The sequence below is a fragment of the Hyperoodon ampullatus genome (genome assembly GCF_949752795.1).
Source record: "Hyperoodon ampullatus genome assembly, chromosome: 8".
Taxonomy (NCBI): Eukaryota; Metazoa; Chordata; class Mammalia; order Artiodactyla; family Ziphiidae; genus Hyperoodon; species Hyperoodon ampullatus.
Window position 1 is genome coordinate 38948213 of NC_136921.1, and position 19067 is coordinate 38967279.

At 39.6% G+C, this 19067-nt stretch overlaps 1 protein-coding gene across 2 annotated transcripts; it reads right to left on the bottom strand.

Moving 5' to 3' along the window:
* Window positions 1–1977: 1977 nt before the first annotated feature.
* On the bottom strand, window positions 1978–18116 carry COQ10B (coenzyme Q10B; the record flags this gene model as incomplete). Of its 2 annotated transcripts, XM_079710145.1 has the most annotated exons (5): window positions 1978–2145; window positions 3567–3668; window positions 8383–8575; window positions 12806–12955; window positions 17951–18116. In XM_079710145.1, 5 exons carry the CDS (start codon window positions 18070–18072, stop codon window positions 1978–1980), a joined length of 735 nt encoding a protein of 244 aa, XP_079566271.1. The 2 variants fall into 2 exon arrangements, with proteins under 2 accessions (XP_079566271.1, XP_079566270.1); XM_079710144.1 differs by lacking the exon at window positions 12806–12955 and having other exon boundaries at window positions 17951–18072.
* Between the last annotated feature and the right edge of the window lie 951 nt (window positions 18117–19067).

The following is a 19067-nucleotide window of genomic DNA, read 5'->3' on the forward strand; positions in this document are numbered from 1 at the left end:
TACCAGTCCAGTTACACCCAACCACTAAGTTAGATTCTAAACCTAAGTCTACTAATGGCACTTTAAGAATAGTGGTAAAGTACAGGTTCTTATTTCCATTAAAAGTGTAGTAAGGACTTCCCTGGTGGCGCGGTGGTTAAGAATCCGCCTGCCAATGCAGGGGACACAGGTTCAAGCCCTGGTCTGGGAGGATCCCACATGCCGCGGAGCAGCTAAGCCCGTGAGCCACAACTACTGAGCCTGTGCTCTGGAGCCCGCGAGCCACAACTGCTGAAGTCCGCGCGCCTAGAGCCTGTGCTCCACAACGGGAGAGGCCACCACAATGAGAAGCCCGTGCACGGCAAGGACGAGTAGCCCCCGCTCGCCACAACTAGAGAAAACCCGCACGCAGCAACAAAGGCCAAATACAGCCAAAAATAAATAAATAAATAAAATTAAATTAAAAAAAAAAGTGTAGTAATACTGTACAGGGAAAAAGAGAAAATATCTGGGGTCTTATCTTTGCCACTTAAAAAAAAACTTTGTTTTTTAAAAGGTGCATAATTTTTTTTTTCTTTTTTTGGCTGTGCCGCTCAGCAAGCGGGATCTTAATTCCCTGACCGAGGACCTCGGGCGGAGTCTCAACCACTGGACTGCCAGGGAAGTCCCCAAAGGTACATAATTATATACAAACTACTTATGCTCTGGGAAGATACCTCATTTATACGCGGAAAAATACGTTACCTGTGTGAAGGCATAATCAAGCTCCATGTGAGTAGACTGTAAGAATCCTTCACCACTGTATACCCACCATGTGGCAGAGAGCAGCTACTCACAACAGATTTACTGAACAAACTGATGCAAACATGCATTCATATAGGGAACGAACTAGTAAGTTCCCTTGCTGATCTGAGGAAACAAGGGAAGGGTAATTAATGCCAGAGGTTTGTTGGGTATGGAATGAAGGAAGGGAAGAGAATCAATATTGATTATTAAAGGAAGACTGAATTTTGCCCAGATTTTTTTCTGTGGAAGTATTTTAAGACATTTCAATAACCAAAATAACTGTACAAAAAATAAACAAATTAACTTTATTAAGTTAACACTTCAGTCCTTACATTGATTTGTTTACAAAAATATCAGTTTGAAATGCATTATTAAAAGTGAGTACACACAATAAATAGAAAATAAGGGTGCATGGTGCTGGAGACGTCTCAACCAACTTATCTTCATCTACTGCCCACTGCTGTAGACAAAATTGGACACCAACTTATTATCTTCATCTACTGCCCACTGCTGTAGACAAAATTTGACATGCAAACAGCATTTTTGAAAGAGCAGTCGAAGTACCGGGGAGAGGGCTGCAAACTATGAGAAAAGTAGCTTAAAACTCTGGACCACTCACCAAAAAAAAAAATCAGTTTATCTGGAAGCTAACCTCAGTGTAACAGCAAATTATCTACTACTACCCACAAGAACAATTTAAAAATAAGAAAAGTGCCAGGGAACCTCCGTTAACAGTATTTTTAAGTCAAAGTTTTTACTTTAAACATCTGATGATTACTCAAATATCCTAAGCCGTGAGGCAGACCCTAAGACAATAAGTTATAAATAGTCTGAATTTAATAACTTAAAAGTGATATGGTTAATATAATACACACTGCATGAGTATCTCAACCAACCTCTTTCAGGTGAGGTGATAACTAAAAGGTTTAGATTTACAGTTTCAATTTCTGTTCAGAAGAATGTCAGTATTCTAGCAATAGTGATGACATCCCATTATTGTAAATATACTAATATACATATTACTCTGAATTACACTTGATTGAATTCTATGTACACGTGGTTCCATATTCCAAGTGCAAATTTTCAATGGTACGGGTTTATAATCAAAGCTGGGTTTGACAAATGCTTTCTGACTTCTGAAAGCAAATGATGAAAGTACTTCCTAAAAGTGAATAAACTAGTTACAAGTAGGTGACCATTTCCTTTTTCTCTTTACGTGTGATGAACTTCATGAAGCATTAATTCCCGAGGTATATTTGTTTCTGGACCATACAGCTTACATGCTCTTCTTTCAAAGGCAGCTACCATCTGCTTTACAACTTCATCGAAAAACAATGTGGCAAGCTGAGAGTGAAGAAGTGAGCGAAATTCAAAAGAAATCTGTAGGAAAATGTTAATAATTATTTTAGAAAGATCTTTCTTTTACTAAATCTCCACTTAGGGTAATGGTGTTCACACTGTGAAATGGGTTACTTGGCCCAGTACCTAAGGCAGAGCTCTATGGCTCTATCTAGATGAGATTTTTAACATCCCTCAGAAGAGGGAGATTTGTTTACTGCAGTAAGCACAACAACAGGCTAAACAATAAGCTTAAGTAAACAAGGCCAATGAATCTCATTTTGGGGCAAAGAGTCTGTTTATATTAAGTTAAAGAAACCTGGAAAAAAGCTTTGCTAAATACCATGTTTATCACTTTGGCTTCTTATTAATATGTCCCTTTTCGAGCTACCTTACCTCCCAAAAGTAAATAAGGAAGGGAAATGATCCTTCTGATATGGTATTCCCATGAGAAGCAGTAGCAGAAAGATGAGATTAACCCACAAAATAGATGGCGAAGGTGGTTCAATCTTAAAGTAGACAATGATTTAGAACTTTCTTTATATCCCCTCAAGACAGAATTCAAGGCAACCCAGTTTAAGAAATAGTATCTTAAGGACCTTAAATATCCATTAACTTCTGAATGTTTTAATTTTTTATTTTAAAATAATTTGATTTATAAAAAAGTTGCAAAAACAGTACTAAGATTTCTCATACACCCATCACCCAGATTCCCCTATTTCAATGTCTTATATAATCACAGTATAATTAAAACCAGGAAATTAATAGAGGGAGTTAATATTATTAGATAATAATGCTATTATCTATTCAAATTTCCCCAACTGTCCCATATATGCCCACTAATTTTGTAATGAAAGCAACTTAAGAGCTGAGAATAGCATACAGTAATTTACTCAAAATTATAACTATTTCTTCTTTTTAAAAATATTTATTTATTTATTTGGTTGCTCTGGGTGTTAGCTGAGGCTCACAGGCTCGTTAGTTGTGGCACGCGAACACTTAGTTGCGTGTGTCTTATAATCTATGGACTTGTAAAAATTAGAAAATAGAGAAGGGATGACTGTTCATGGTTTCAAGGAATAAAACAGAAAAAGAGAAAGGGTCATTAGCATTCTTTTCTTTTTTTTGGCCGCGTCGCACAGCATGAAGGATCTCAGTTCCCCAACCAGGGATCGAGCCCGTGTTCCTTGCAGTGGAAGCACAGAGTCCTAACTACTGGACCGCTAGGGAATTCCCCTAGCATTTTTTCTTATAAAATTAGTGCAAAAAAAAAAAAAAAGTTAGTGCAGAAAAAGGTATTCAATACTCAGAAATTTGAGATTTTTTTAAAAATGTCTTTCAGTAATTGCTATGCACATAGGTTATTAATTATGACATCTGGGTTCTAATAAAAATGGATTACTCCTTCTTTACCAACTTCACCTCGTGTTTGGAACAAATAGAGGGCTTTATGAGAGACTTACTGAAAAATCCAAAGTACAAGTTCTTGGGTAGCCAGGAAGACCTGGGCTAAAACGCCATACAGTCTCCAAATGATTGAAGAGCTTCCCATCAGTACAGGATGCCTAGAACAAAATGAAAAAAATAAAACCACAGTTAAATACCATTTGGATTGTGTTCAGAATCTACAACTGAAGATGATTTCTTTGAGAAGTAAATATTTTTATAGGTCAGACCACAGGTGACAAAAACATCTCATTGTTAGCTTGGTACTAGGAAGTGATCTCTGGCCAATATAAGCCATTTTCCTTTCTCCTGGGATCCCCAAGATTGCCACTTTTTCTCTTCCACTGCTGTCACCCACTGTGCTACTTAGAGTTCTCCTCCCACAACAAAACAGGGAGTGACTACCTGGAAGTTTATTTCCAGCTCTGCCACTTATAAGTGATCCTGAACAAGTTAATTCCCTGTACTGTATTTCCTTAATCTGTAAAATGAGTATAATGCCTGTCTTATACCATCAGTACGAGATGGCTAAATTTAATATTTGTAAGGCATTTGGCACAGATCCCTAGAACAATTCAATAATTCTTCTTTACAACCCAAAGATTTTCTCCTACCCATCACATTCAGTCTTTCCCTAACTCATTATTCTTTATTTCTAGAGGCCTCTATGGTCCTCTATGGTTCCAGTTTTCCTGAAAGTGTAGCCCTGACCCTTGTCCCTGACCCACTGCTTTCTGACCTCTCATCTCTTCTGTGCTCATGTTTATTTTACATGTGTGTGTACACACTGAAACATAATACACAGTAATACTATGTGCAGTGCACCCTGATATTTCCCATTCTATATCATTAAAAAATGTTGGTTGAGACCCATTAAAGAGTTGCCTCCTGCAGTGTGAAAAATGGTGGCCAGAACCATAGTTACTAGTCCATTGTTAGGACAGGTTATGACCTTGAATGAAGTTCAGTTTCTTTATTTACTATCCTAAGATGCCATCTGGGCCTTGTTATACTAGTAGACAATTGACCTCAAGAATATCTATCACCTTCCCTCAGAAGCAGGCTATTTTTTTGTTTGTTTGTTTGTTTGTTTTGTTTTTGGTTTTTGCGGTACGCGGGCTTCTCACTGCTGTGGCCTCTCCCGTTGCGGAGCACAGGCTCCGGACGCGCAGGCTCAGCGGCCATGGCTCACGGGCCCAGCCGCTCCGCGGCATGTGGGATCTTCCCAGACCGGGGCACGAACCCGCGTCCCCTGCATCGGCAGGCGGACTCGCAACCACTGCGCCACCAGGGAAGCCCAGCAGGCTATTTTTAAAATTCTTGTTTCAGTCTACACTCCCCTCCTCAATTAACCTTAAGTTTTCAGCAATTCTGGCAAATCCTGGGGCCGATAAATGATCAAGCCCCTCTACCCCCTTTCTTTTGGATAAGTTATCCCCCTCAGGAATTTAGACTGTCCCTCTCCTGAGGCTACACACTACAAAATATATTGCAAAATAAGGACCTGCATAGGTAAACTCTGTTTCCTCCAAGTAAACAGTCATTTTTTCTCCCATAGCTATAGCCTACCTAAACACAGAATATAGGATTATTTCTCTGACTATATCTGGATCTCTCTAAAGATGGTTCAGACTGGGGGCTAAAGAGCTAAAAATCCATTTGCAGTTTATTCCTCACTTCCTCTTCATCTAAACCCTTTTGAATTAATTATCAGATAGTAACACAGTAGAATCATTATAAACTGCATCCATACTAAAAAGCATTTAAAAAGATATGTTCTATTTACGCATTTATAAAAAGAATATATTAATTTTTAATATGGAAACCAGTGAATGTTTTAAAACTTACTTAGACACGATAAAATAAGTCATTAAAATACTAACTACTTTAATAGCTGATATGCTAAGTCACTGGGGAGAAGTAAAAATTTTCTTCAAAGAGTCTGGCTTTATATATAGTTCAATAATGGCCATCCAATTTTTAAAACCATCAAAAGTCTATAATAAAACCTTATTGTTTCAGTTATCCAACTTCATTTATTTACTTTTTTTGTTTTTGGCCATGCCTCGCAGCTTGTGAGATCTTAGTTCCCCAACCAGGGATCAAACCCATGCCCACTGTGGTGGAAGCCTGGAGTCTTAACCACTGGACCACCAGGGAAGCCCCTGTTTATTTACTTTTATTTTTAATTTTTAAAAAACTCTTTCAGTTACCCAACTTTAAGATAATGCATTCCACCTTTCTTTACAACCACATAAGAAGCTTATAGGAAATTTAATAGTGAAGGAGAAACAGCTGTTGGGAATAATCACTATAATATAGCACCTTCCTCTGACCACTTTTTCACAAAGTGTGGCAGTGCTATCTATACTCATGTCAATAATCCAGCTCAAGGACCCATGGATTTTTACTGGCATGTTTTTTTTTTTTTTTTTTTTTTTATGTTGGGGGTAGGAGTTTATTTATTTATTTATTTATTTATTTTTGCTGTGTTGGGTCTTCATTTCTGTGCGAGGGCTTTCTGTAGTTGTGGCAAGCGGGGGCTACTCTTCAGTGCGGTGCGCAGGCCTCTCACTATCGCGGCCTCTCTTCTTGCGGAGCACAGGCTCCAGACGTGCAGGCTCAGTAGTTGTGGCTCCCGGGCCTAGTTGCTCTGCGGCATGTGGGATCCTCCCAGACCAGGGCTCGAACCCATGTCCCCTGCATTAGCAGGCAGATTCTCAACCACTGCACCACCAGGGAAGCCCCATACTGGTATGTTTTGATAGGGACAATACTGCCAAAGATCTCATTCCTAACAGAGATAGTGAACACAGTAGGAAGGTTTCTGGCCATTACAGATTCAGGTAGACTAGAATCACTGACATGTTAAGTCACAGACACATTTGGGGCAGCTAACAATTCACAGAAAATGTCACATGGCTTCTGCTGCTTCCTCAGTTAATAATTTTTATTATATGTCACATATGTGTATCAGGTATTAAAATCCAGAACCTGAACCCAGGGAAAATTGAAAGCTGAACATAGAAAGTTGAGTGTTATTCTCAAATATGTCTTTAAACAGTAAACTAGCACACTAAGTGAGAGAGCTTATTTTAATGGAAAAATAGTTTTGGAATCAGACACACACAGTATGAATTTGTGTAAGGCTCTTAATTTCCCTAAGCCTCATAAAATTGAGATAGCAATGACTATCTAATACATATTATTATAATTAAAAAAATTGTTTCTTCCCTCCTTGGCAGTGTTAAAAGTTACTGAAATTATTATGAACATCTGTGGATCTACAATAACCCAAGAACACATAAACAAAGAGGCCTCATGACTCCTGTCATTGTAGTACTGGTGCTGAGGATACAGAGATGAAAAAGAGAATCTCCCATTCCCTCAAGTAGCTCGATTTTGTCAAGCAGAAATCCAAATGAAGAAAGAAATTATACTACAGAGTGATAAGAGAAATAAATAAAGCACGTGCAAAGCCCAGAGGAATCCCCGAAGTAGAACTAATCATCTATATGAAAGGAAAGGGAGAAGGCAGGTTGAAATTTGAAGGATTAACAGGCAAGGAATTTTCATTATAGGTAAAAGAGGGAACAATATGCAAAGGCACAGGGCTGTGGAATAAGCACTATATGGTTCATTCATGGAAGCCAGGGAAGGGAGGAAAGCCAGGAGGAGAAAATGAGACTTTTTTAGAGTTCTTTTAGTTAGATGCAGGATATGTTAAGATCTAAGTTATGAGAGTCTGAATGGTAAGAGACTGAGGTCAGGGGACTCAATTTTAAGATTACAGAGATATTTGCTGCTGTCAGACAGACTAGAATCTTGGCTGTGTAACCTTATCTAACTCTTCTAGGGCTTAGTGTACCCAACTATAAGATGGAGAATAAAATTTGCATCTCAAAGGGCTGCTGTGAAGAGTAATTCAAGTAAAGCACTATAAAGAACTCAGTATGTTAACTATTTTAAGTGTGGTATAGTAGGTGAAAACTCCAGAACTATGAGGCAAACAGGTGAAAACAGTCGTAATAACGACAGAGTCCCACAGTGGGGCACAGTCTTTTAAGTGGAGTTAAGTTTTGAGATTGCGACTAGGGTGGACTCCAAGGTCTTAGCTTCACTGGACAGTATACTCTTTCTGGTATGAGAGTTGCACCTCCTCAATGCCTGACAAAGAGGTGACGAAGGCATTTAGCTCTGGCCAATTACCAAGAAACGATACCACCACTAAATCCTGTGAGCACAAAACACAATTCAGCTTTGAAAGTCTTTGGTCATCACACTCTAGAAATTCAAAAGAAATGGGCATTACTCTGTGGAATTCTGCCTTTTTGTGTGTTGAAGTCTGGGTACCTTTTCTAAATGTGTACCCTCCTCTGAGAAGAGTAAGATGATTAATATATGCATGCAACAACACTTGGCATTTCAGTACCTGGTACATGGCAGAATGACTTCAATAATGTTTATGTTCTCCACATTTATATCTTTTCTACCTTTCTGCATCCTCTCACCACTTTCCCTTCCTTAAGAAAAAGTAGTGCAAGTATTAAAACATTTCTCATTTGTGTGGCCAAATCTTTCCTGTGGGTCAATAGTCCTCAACAGAAGGACAAAAGAAAAAGCTTCTCATTTCCATGTTCTAGTTAAATTTCTACTTGGAAAGAATAATGCTAATATTGTGTAAAATAATATGATTTAAGAGATATAATAAATAGTTTGTTTTTTCCCTCCTATTAGTTTAGGGAAGTCTTCTTAATGCTATTATACTTTAACTCATTTAACATAATCAATATTTGAGGAATATTTAAAAACAACAAAAAACAAAACCATTACCTTTACCAAATGTGGTTTCACCAAGGTTACCACTGATGTATAGCGCTCCAATACAGGTGGAAACCCAATTTCTAATCGTGTTTTGCAGTATCCAGATCTCCTTGATATTACATCTGATTTTTTGCACCAAGGAACAAAATGCTTGTAATCCTCCATTCCTGATACTACATCATACATTTCCTGCATAGAATATCTTTAAAAAAAAAAAAAGGAGAGGTGTTAACTGCATCTATTTATATGGTATATGTACACTTTAAATTGAATATGAATAAGGTTTACTATGTATGAGGCAATAAATCACTTGGCACACATATAGAACCACACTCTGGGATGAATGTCTTCAAAACACAGAAAATAAAAGGATAAAAGGGAGCTAAACATATGTCTATAGCAGAGCTTACAATGTGGCAGACCACAGGTTGAATCTGGCTTGCAAATATGGTTTTTAAATTTTTAATTAGTGACCAGCATTTAAAAACTGAGACTTCGAGAGGGAAAAAAACTAGAAGCAACCTAAATATTTATTTGGTTGATAAATATTAATAATTGCTTAATAATAAATGGTTGATGAATTATGGTACACTCATACTGTGGAACTCTTATCAGTTATCTAAAGGGATTAAGATCAGATGTACAGTTGACCCTTGAACAACACAGGTTTGAACTGTGTGGGTCCACTTATACATGAAGTTTTTTCAGTAAATTTAGTACCTGTATTTTCATTTTACAGATCTTTAAATTAAATGTGAGGGAAAGTTTGTGTTCAATTAGAGATCACAATATGTGGAATCAAAACAACTAGGGTTTGAGTCTTGATTTTATCCAAACTGTTTCATCAGCTTCCTGCCTTTGGGTGAGTCATTTAACAATTCCTCATTTGGAGACAGAAATAGCAGTATGCAGATTTTTTTTTACTGTGTGGGGGTCTGCACCCCCTAAACACCCCACTTTTCAAGGGTCTACCGTATACTTTAGAGCAAAGAGGTTTACAATATATTGCTACATGAAAAAAGGCACACTAAAGCAGACGGGATATATACGATTCTATTATCTATTTGAGAAATGTTATAAGTGTATACTATATTTCCTCAATTTTAAACATTCGGGATTTTTTCCCTGAAAATAATTATGTTAATAGACTGTCTGTAATGAAAATACATTGAAAAAGTCCTAGAAGGATACAGATTAAACAATTACCAGCTGTTAATTCAGGAAAAAGAAGTAGGAGTAAAAATAGACTAAGCCTTTTAGTATACATATTTCTAAATTGTTAAGTTTTTATACAAGTATGTGAGGATTTTGTAATTAAGAAAAACATCTATTCTATAACAAAAAAAGGAAACCTCTCATTCTTTTTATGAGCTAGCATAACATCCTGCGAACCCAAGCCTCACAAAAAACATAAAAAACAAAATCTATAAATCCACATCACCTGTGAGTACGGAGGCAAAACTTCTAAATATCAGCAAATACAATAGAGCAATATATTTTTTAAAAAATACAACAGTCAAATGCAACTCAGTTAAGGATGTTTGGACGGTTTAATACTAAGAATTATATTATTATAACCATATTAATTAGTCAAAACAAAAACATTATATGATTCCCTCCATAGTTAGTTAAATACCAGGAGCATTCCTATTAGAGTTAGAAATAAGACAAAGGTGCTGCATATTGTCATTGTTATTTGACATTTTTCTGAAAGTATGTCAAAATAATTAAATCAGAGCATGAAATATGAGGCACATGTGTGGAAAAGAATTAGGCAAAATTATAAATTGGCAGGTGATATGACTATCAAATCAGAAGCTAATCAATTCAGAATTCAGTTATGTAGCCTGTTGAGAAATATATAAAAATTAATATTGTTCCTATACTAACAAGTAGAAAACAGTAGCATAGAAATGCAAAATACATAGAAATAAATACAACAAAAAACCATCAGGGTTTAAATGAAAAACCAAACAACAAAAACATTGTGGATACAAGTAAAAGACAACTGAATGAGAACCAGACACATATAATTCTTGGTTATAGACTCACACTGTTAAAACATAATTCACCTCAAAATGATATAGTAAACAACCACATTCTAAAGTTTAAAAGGGTATTTTTGGAATATGAGAGAATGAGTGTTTATACATATTTAATCTTTATGATCATGAAATGAGGCCCACAGCAGAGGGAGGGAAATAAACCTACCCTCCCCATGTTCTCAGACACTTGGAAATAAATGCCAAAATAAGTCCCATGAAGAAGTATGAAACCTGGTAGCCTGGAAGCTAATTGTCATAAAAGTAGTCTGCACTGACTAAGAAAGCAGTATAGCATAGTAGTCAAGGGGATGGACTTTGTAGTCAGAAAGTACTGTGTTCAAATATCAACTCTAAAACATAGTAAGTCATGTGACCCTGGCTAGGCCGCTTAACCTCTGAACTTCATTTTCTTCAACCATAATTGAAAAATACCTCTACAGGTTCTTTTTTTAAAAAAAATTTATTTATTTCGCTGTCCAATCTTCATTGCGGCATGCAGGATCTTTCACTGTGGTGCTCCCTTGTGGCATGTGGGCTTCTCTCTACTTGTGGCATATGGGTTTTCTCTTCTCTAGTTGTGGCGCGGGGTCCAGAGCGTGTGGGCTCTGTAGTTTGTGGTTGAGGTGCGCGAGCTCAGTAGTTGTGGTGGCAGGCTTAGTTGCCCCGCCACATGTGGGATCTTAGTTCCCTGACCAGGGATCGAACCCGCATCCCCTACATTGGAAGGTGGATTATTTACCACTGGACCACAAGGGAAGCCCCTACAGGGTTCTTTTAAGGGTTAAGTGAAATAGTTTTAGCATAATGCACAATGCTTACTAGGCACTTAATAAATGGTAGCTATTATGTGTTTATGTCAAATATGGGGGAAGACGAAGATCATTAGATAAGACCAATTTGTAATAAAAAGAATTTTAACATGAGAAAGAATAAGGAAGAAAGAATAATATGGTGGGAAAAATAAGCTTAGGGGTCATGACACAACATAATCTCTCTGAGCTTCAGTTTCCTCATCTCTAAAGTGGGAATAATACCTAGTTCACATGGCTATTGTGAGAATTAAATGAAACAATAAATATAGAGCCCCCAGCAGTGCCTGTCAAATGGCAAGTACACAGTAAAAGGAAAATGTTATATTTCTGATTCAAAAGGAAAGCAGACCAATTCACTATTTGAATTCTCATCCTTTTGTTGCCATGTCTCTTTTCAACAGATACCAGCTGATGCAAAGATGTCTACCTATCCAAGTATTTACACTTGCTTTATGTGGCATTATTGCTGGCCACCTGGAGGCCACAATTACACAGCTGTAACATGACTAGTTCTTGCCAATAATATCTGAGAGTAAGCACTGGGTGTCACTTCCAGACCAATATCATTAAGAACCAGGTGTATCTTTTTAAGAGACTGAAGACTAAGGAATTACAAAAGTCACAAGTTGGATGGAGCCTGGCTTCCTGAATCACTACTCGAGGATTGCTGCCCATGGATTGGGAATACCCAGTTCAACTTTACATGAGAAAGGAATAAACTTCTGGGTTTTACCTGTATGGTTGCTAGCATTACCTTAACTAATACAGTGACTATCCAGTAATAATGGTATATTATGTGACAAAAGTTATGAGTATGCCCAAAGTTCTTTACTGCAGAAAAATTAGAAGGGAAAAAGCAACCAAATAAAATGAATGAAAAGTACTTTTAGAAGAATTCATGTAATATTTAATGGCCTGTTGGGAATTAAGACCCCCTTATAGAAATTCCCATAGGAAGGACTGCTTGATTTCTGGTTTAGCAGATCTGCAGACTCTCTATACTCTGCTGTATATACCCCTAGATGAGGGGCCAAACCTGGCCTGCTGCATGGCTCTGTAAATAAAATTTTATTAGAACACAGTCACGCTCATTTATTACATATTGTCTATGGCTACTTTTGGGCTACAGTGACAGAGTTGAGTAGTTGCAACAGAGACAGTATGGTTCACAAACCTATTTACTAACTGGCCCTTTACAGAAAAGCTTGCCAACCTCTGCTCTAGATGGTAGGGGCCTCTTAGCATGTTTATATGTACTTACCTAGGTATGTGTGTATGTGAGGGAGCTATACAGACATATCTGGCTCAACATATCAGTAATGTTGCCACTATAAAAAAGAACAGTGTACAAAAAATGCAGGTCATAAACAGTTTAATTATTTCCTTTAAATGTCAAGATTTAAATCTATCCTATAAAGTTACCACATGACTACATTCAACAAATATTTATAAAACAGCAAGGGCTAGAAAATTAGAGCTTAGTCTGTAAGAAGAGAATCCAGAAAAAAAGAGGCATGATGTTCTATAGAAAATTGTGAACATGCTCTTTTAGTACAACTATTATTTTATACAAACCCTATAATTCTCCTCTCTGAATATTCTTTTCTTTTGTTTATTAATGGTGCAGCAATTCTGAAGAAAGTTCTTGCATATATCTCCTTAGGCAAAACTGAGGTATGTAGTGGAAGAGTTCTGCTCATCAGTATACCACAGGAAGCTAAATATCTAAAAAGACAAAAATAACCTGATTGAGTAATATTGACAATTAAGAGAAAACACAAACTATAGAGATTGTAAAATAACAATCATACTTTAGAAGGCCGTGCAACCTTAGAATATTCCTGAAAAAATACACACACACATACACACACACACACACACACACACAAATAAGCTTCTAAAGCACCATAAAGAAACTAAACAGGGACTTCCCTGGTGGCGCAGTGGTTAAGAATCTGCCTGCCATATATATGGAATCTAAAAAAAAAAAAAAAATGGTTCTGAAGAACGTAGGGGCAGGACAGGAATAAAGACGCAGTAGAGAATGGACTTGAGGAACGGGGAGGGGGAAGGGTAAGCTGGGTCGAAGTGAGAGAGTGGCACGGACATATATACAGTACCAAACGTAAAATAGCTAGCTAGTGGGAAGCAGCCGCGTAGCACAGGGAGATCAGCTCAGTGCTTTGTGACCAGCTGGAAGGGTGGGATAGGGAAGGTGGGAGGGAGTGAGATGCAAGAGGGAGGGGATATGGGGACATATGTATACGTATAGCTGATTCACTTTGTTATACAGCAGAAACTAACACACCATTGTAAAGCAATTATACTCCAATAAAGATGTTAAAAAAAAAAAATCTGCCTGCCAATGCAGGGGACATGGGTTTAAGCCCTGGTCCGGGAAGATCCCACATGCTGTGGAGCAACTAAGCCCGTGCACCACAACTACTGACCTGCACTCTAGAGCCCGTGAGCCACAACTACTGAGCCCACACGCCACAACTACTGAAGCCCATGTGCCTAGAGCCTGTGCTCCACAACAAGAGAAGTCACCGCAATGAGAAGTCCGCACACCTCAACGAAGAGCAGCCCCCTCTCGCTGCAACTAGAGGAAGCCCACGCGCTGCAACTAAGACCCAAGGCAGCCAAAAATAAATAAAATAAAATAAATAAATTTTATTAAAAAAAAGAAACTAAAAATACCAGCTTACAGTTACCGTTAGAAGCTTCTAACAGAAAAGGTATCTCTCCCAGAAGTTGGCTTTTAGTCTGCAGTCACGTTTTACAACATATTCTTACCTTAGGCTTTCTAGGATATTCATCATCCAATTTTCAACTCATCTACTCAGCTTGTTTTCCCAGCTGGATCCACAGGGGTTTCCTTAATTCTTGATCTACTCTATGAGATTTGAAATTAGGTCTTGCTCTCCCATTGGATAACTGGTGGCCCTGTCAGACCTGCTGCTCAGTTATCTTTTACCTTCCAATCTCCATTTCCATGTGTATATGTGAAAACATATGTCAAGGTAATTAGAATGTTAACTGTTTGGGTGCTTCGTAATACAGATGCCTGATATGCTCTTGTTCACCTAAATGTTTTCAGCCTTTATTCTAATAAGATTATTGCATAACTGTTTTACACTACTATTCGTGCATTATTAGTTCACATACTTATTGAGTGCCTATTCTGAGCTAGGCACTAGGGATATAATGGTGAATAAAACAAACATGAAGATTACATTCTAGTTGGGGATTCAAAAAAAATCACGAAAATAGAAATGGGTGTGGGGAGATGTAATTAGGACCTCCTTTAGACAGGGTGGTCCAGGAAGTCCTCTGAGGTTGTATTTCAGCTGAGAAATAATGGATAAGGAGGCATGAGCCATGCTAAGAGAGAAATAGATATGTATGTACATAATAAATGCGTGTGCACATATATATAAAATCTCTCTCACACATACATGTGTGTACGTACGTGGGAGGAGAGGCAGATACAGAGCATTTCAGGTACTAGGGAAAGAGCGTGGCAGCATCCAGACACTAAAAAAGACAAACAGTGTAACAGCAGTATAGCAAGCCAGGGGGAGAGCACCATTAAATAATGTTAGAGAGACAGGTTGGAGCTGGATCATACTGGGGATTATTGGTGAGGATAAAGCAATTTGGAATTTATTCTCAGTGAGATGTTCTTGAAGTGTTCCAAGTAAGAGAGCAATATTTCATTAAATTGAGTCTTCAAGTTATTTTTTAAAAGTGTAATGGAGTGGCCTGGTGAAATCTCATGTTATCATGTATGAAATTTGATTTATATAATATATGATTTACATATAAATAAAATTTCTTTAAGGACACTGAGACCCTACAGTTTGGCTGGAAGATAAAATCAAGTTAAAGAATGACTGAAGAAATTGGCGATATTCAACCAGAAGATAAGAGGTGATACTTGAGACTATGGCTCCAAAAATACAAGAAAAAACTTTTGAACAATTAAAGCTGTTTATAAAAATTGGGTAGACTTATTCCAAAGGTAATGAAAGAAAGGTCAATGAAAATAGTTAAGCTAAATGCTTCATGACTATGGAAAAGAATCAAGCATATGAACTGTATTAATGAACTTAAGTCTCTTTTAAGATAGATTCATCTCCTAGAGAGAATAAGGGTGTCATGTGTTCCTAAAAATCTTTAAAAATATGATGTTATGTGAATTTTAAAGGCAGTGATAATATTTAAAAGCCTACTGTAATTTTTTTGAGTAAAGCTATAGAGTTTGCTTTAAAGTGGAATTATGCCAATAAAAGTGACTGACAGTTATTCTGCTGAATGAAGCAGAACAGTGGAAATAAAATAATTAGGCAGGGACTTCCCTGGTGGCGCAGTAGTTAAGAATCCCCCTGCCAGGCTTCCCTGGTGGCGCAGTGGTTGACAGTCCGCCTGCCGATGCAGGGGACACGGGTTCGTGCCCTGGTCCGGGAAGATCCCACATGCTGCGGAGCGGCTGGGCCCGTGAGCCATGGCCACTGAGCCTGTGCGTCTGGAGCCTGTGCTCCGCAACGGGAGAGGCCACAACAGTGAGAGGCCCGCGTACCGCAAAAAAAAAAAAAAGAATCCCGCTGCCAGTGCAAGGGACGCGGGTTCGAGCCCTGGTCCGGGAAGATCCCACATGCCGTGGAGCAACTAAATCTGTGCGCCACAACTACTGAGCCTGCGCTCTACAGCCCGACTGACACAACTACTGAGCCCACGTGCCACAATTACTGAAGTCCGCGCGCCTAGAGCCCGTGCTCCACAAGAGAAGCCACCACAAGGAGAAGCCCACACACCACAACGAAGAGTAGCCCCCGCTCGCTGCAACTAGAGAAAGCCCGCGCGCAGCACTGAAGACCCAACACAGCCAAAAATAAATAAATTAAAAAAAATAATAATAATAATTAGGCAGTTAATTTAGCTTCCCCCTTAAAAAAAAGACACAAAATATAATTTAGAATCTCTGGTAGCCACACAGATTATAAAAACCAAGCTTGGTGTTCAAAATGCCTAATCACCCGTTTCCCTTCTAAGACATTCTTTAGATGTCTTTAACTGTTTCAACAGTTTTATCTATTCTTTTCACTTTTCGTATAGATACCTTCTTATCTATTATTGGAAGCCAATTACGTGGCAGATACTATGCACAATTATTAACAATTTTCTGATAAACAAGACCAGAAAAAGCAGCGTCTGAGATAAACCTTTATTTTTTAAAAAAATAATAAGACCCTTGCTTCTGAAGAGGTGAACTGGGTGTTTTGGAAACTTACTTTTCACTGTATATGGTTTTGAATTTTGTACCAGGTTCATGTAATACGGTTCCTCTATCCCCCGAAAAAGAAGCACACAATCTGGTTACAATCATAAGGGAAATGCCTGTGTTTAAAGCAAGTTAACAGGCGTTTTCTGATCGGTCTGCATACTATGGTTACAATGCCCTGGACTGCCCATCTATTTTCATATATTATCAAGAACAATATGTCTTCAACTGCAATACAAGAACCATACAATCGTATATATGGTTAAACCATGAAATGAAAACTGGACCAGATGACGGAGTTTTTTGGTGACTAATCTTCCAATACTACATCCCAAATACTCTACTACAATAAAGGCCAGAATCTACGTTAATGCTTCAGCCTTGCAATGAACTCGTAACCTCTCTCCCGCTTCATTATCATAAACAGTAAATATTTTATCCTGGAATTTAAGCCTCAATTTGATCACTAAAGCAATTTTTAGTTTTGTTTATTTGCAAGCCAGCATTTTATAAGAATAATACAAGCAGATCTAAAGCATGATACAGTATGTTCTGCTTAAAACTTTTTCAACCAATAAATGTCTAAAAGGATTTGGAGTTGGTTGGGATGTTGGTATTTAAAAAAATTCTTCACTGAATCTAAATGTCCTGGAGCTCAACCAGATTTGTGCTTTCTCCCTCCACCCCGTAGTTTACAACTGAATTAATTTTAAACGTTAACTTTAATTTTCGAGTATAATTTATTAAAATGGCATTAATAAAAGGAAACTAAGTGGTAGAAGTATGGAATCTTTCGTGTCTCCACCTCCATCACCTACCGAAAAAGAATCAACCAGGAAAATCGAAGGCAGACTCTGGTTCAAGGTTACAGGACTTCTAAGTTACAATGGCATGGAAAACAATCCAAGTCCCCGGCTTCGGTTTAGTTTAGCAAGCACCAAAGGGCGGGGGCAAAGACCGCTACCAGAAACTGGGAAAGCACGTCTGGCCATCGGATACGCTGGGGGAACAAAGGGGGCCTTACTGCCAGGCCACAAACTCCCACACGCCCATCAACCCGCAACTCCTGCGCCGCAAAGTTATGACTTTCCGAGAGCAGCAGCCGTAGGCCAAGGGGAGGAGGCCGGAAGAGCCCAAAGGCACTCCCGCCGAGTTGCTTTATCAGCTGCTTCAAAGTCGCTTAGCGGATGATTCACCGCCTCTCGCGAGGGCAGCGAATCACAAACACAAGACGGGGAGCCCGGGACAGGCCGGCGAGCCTCCGGCCAAGGGGGTGGGTGGAAACGCGCGGCCCTGAGAAGGCAGGAGACCCTTTCTCTCCAGAGACGCGGAAACGCATCCGGTCCGCCTGCCCCACCCCAAATGCCCCCAGTCCCCTTGCTCAGCAGCCCTGGGCTGAAAACTACCCTCGCCGCTGCGCCCCAGTTGTTCATTACCTGACGTTCCGCGCAGGCCCCTGCGCAGGAGCCGGTGCTCCGGCCGCTGCCGCCGACTTCGGACAGCATCGCGAGACCACCTTTTTCAGGGCCCTCTGACCGGTCCGAGCTGCCATTATCATCTGACTAAAACCGGTCGCCAGTAAGCCGGGACCAGGCCCACGGCACCGCCCTCCTCCGGCGGCCCGGGCCACCCGGCGCCGCCGCCACCCAGCCAATCGGCGGGCTCCCTGAGCGGTCAGACACGCCCCTTCTTCTTCCCCGATTGCGCAAAGCTGACGCACGCTCCCACTACCGCGGGGCCGACTGTAAATGCGTTCGTCATCCTGCCGGCCAATCAAAGGGAGCGCAGGGCCGCCTAGACGCACCCCTCTCCGCCGGCGGGTCTCCAGTTCCCGCCGCGCCCTCTGGCCCCTTACGTAAGAACCACCGTGACCTCTCACCTCACCTCCCGCGCTGGAACTCTTCCCCGGATTCGCCAACTGCCGCGGTTCTCTTGGGTGCAGCTTCCGGTCGCGAGACCTGCCACGTGATGCCAGCCCAGGGGCGGGAGGAAGCCTGAGGTTCTGGCTGTTGACTGTGTAACTGTCCAAACCGGTGAGTGCTGGGCCGGACCCGCCATTCTTGCCGGCTGCGAAGTCTGGCCGTCAGTCTTGCTGTTTATGACTGTCTAATACAGTACCTGACGTGCTTACGCCGTGAGGTTGTTGTGAGGGCACTATATGGTCACGGCCTTAGGGAAGAGACTCGGTTCTATTTGCCTTTTTCCTGTGTGGCCAACATTTTAATTGGTGCCCGTGCATAGTTTGGGTTTCCCTTCTTCCATACAAACCAGACTTTGCTTCGATTTACCCATTTCAGGAATCATTCATCAAATCTTGACATTTTTTCCCCTTTGTTTGTTCCCAGGTACTTATTTAATCATTATATGTCATAGTTTCTTGTAAACCGTAAAGTGAGAATAGCCATACTACTTACTGCATTCTGCTGCTTAAATGTAGTCAACAAATATTTATGGAGCACTCACTGTTCGCTGTTTTAAGTGCTGGATAAGTGACCAAAAGTCTTTACTATCATAGAGCTTATATTCTAGAGTGGGGGAAATCAATATATTAAA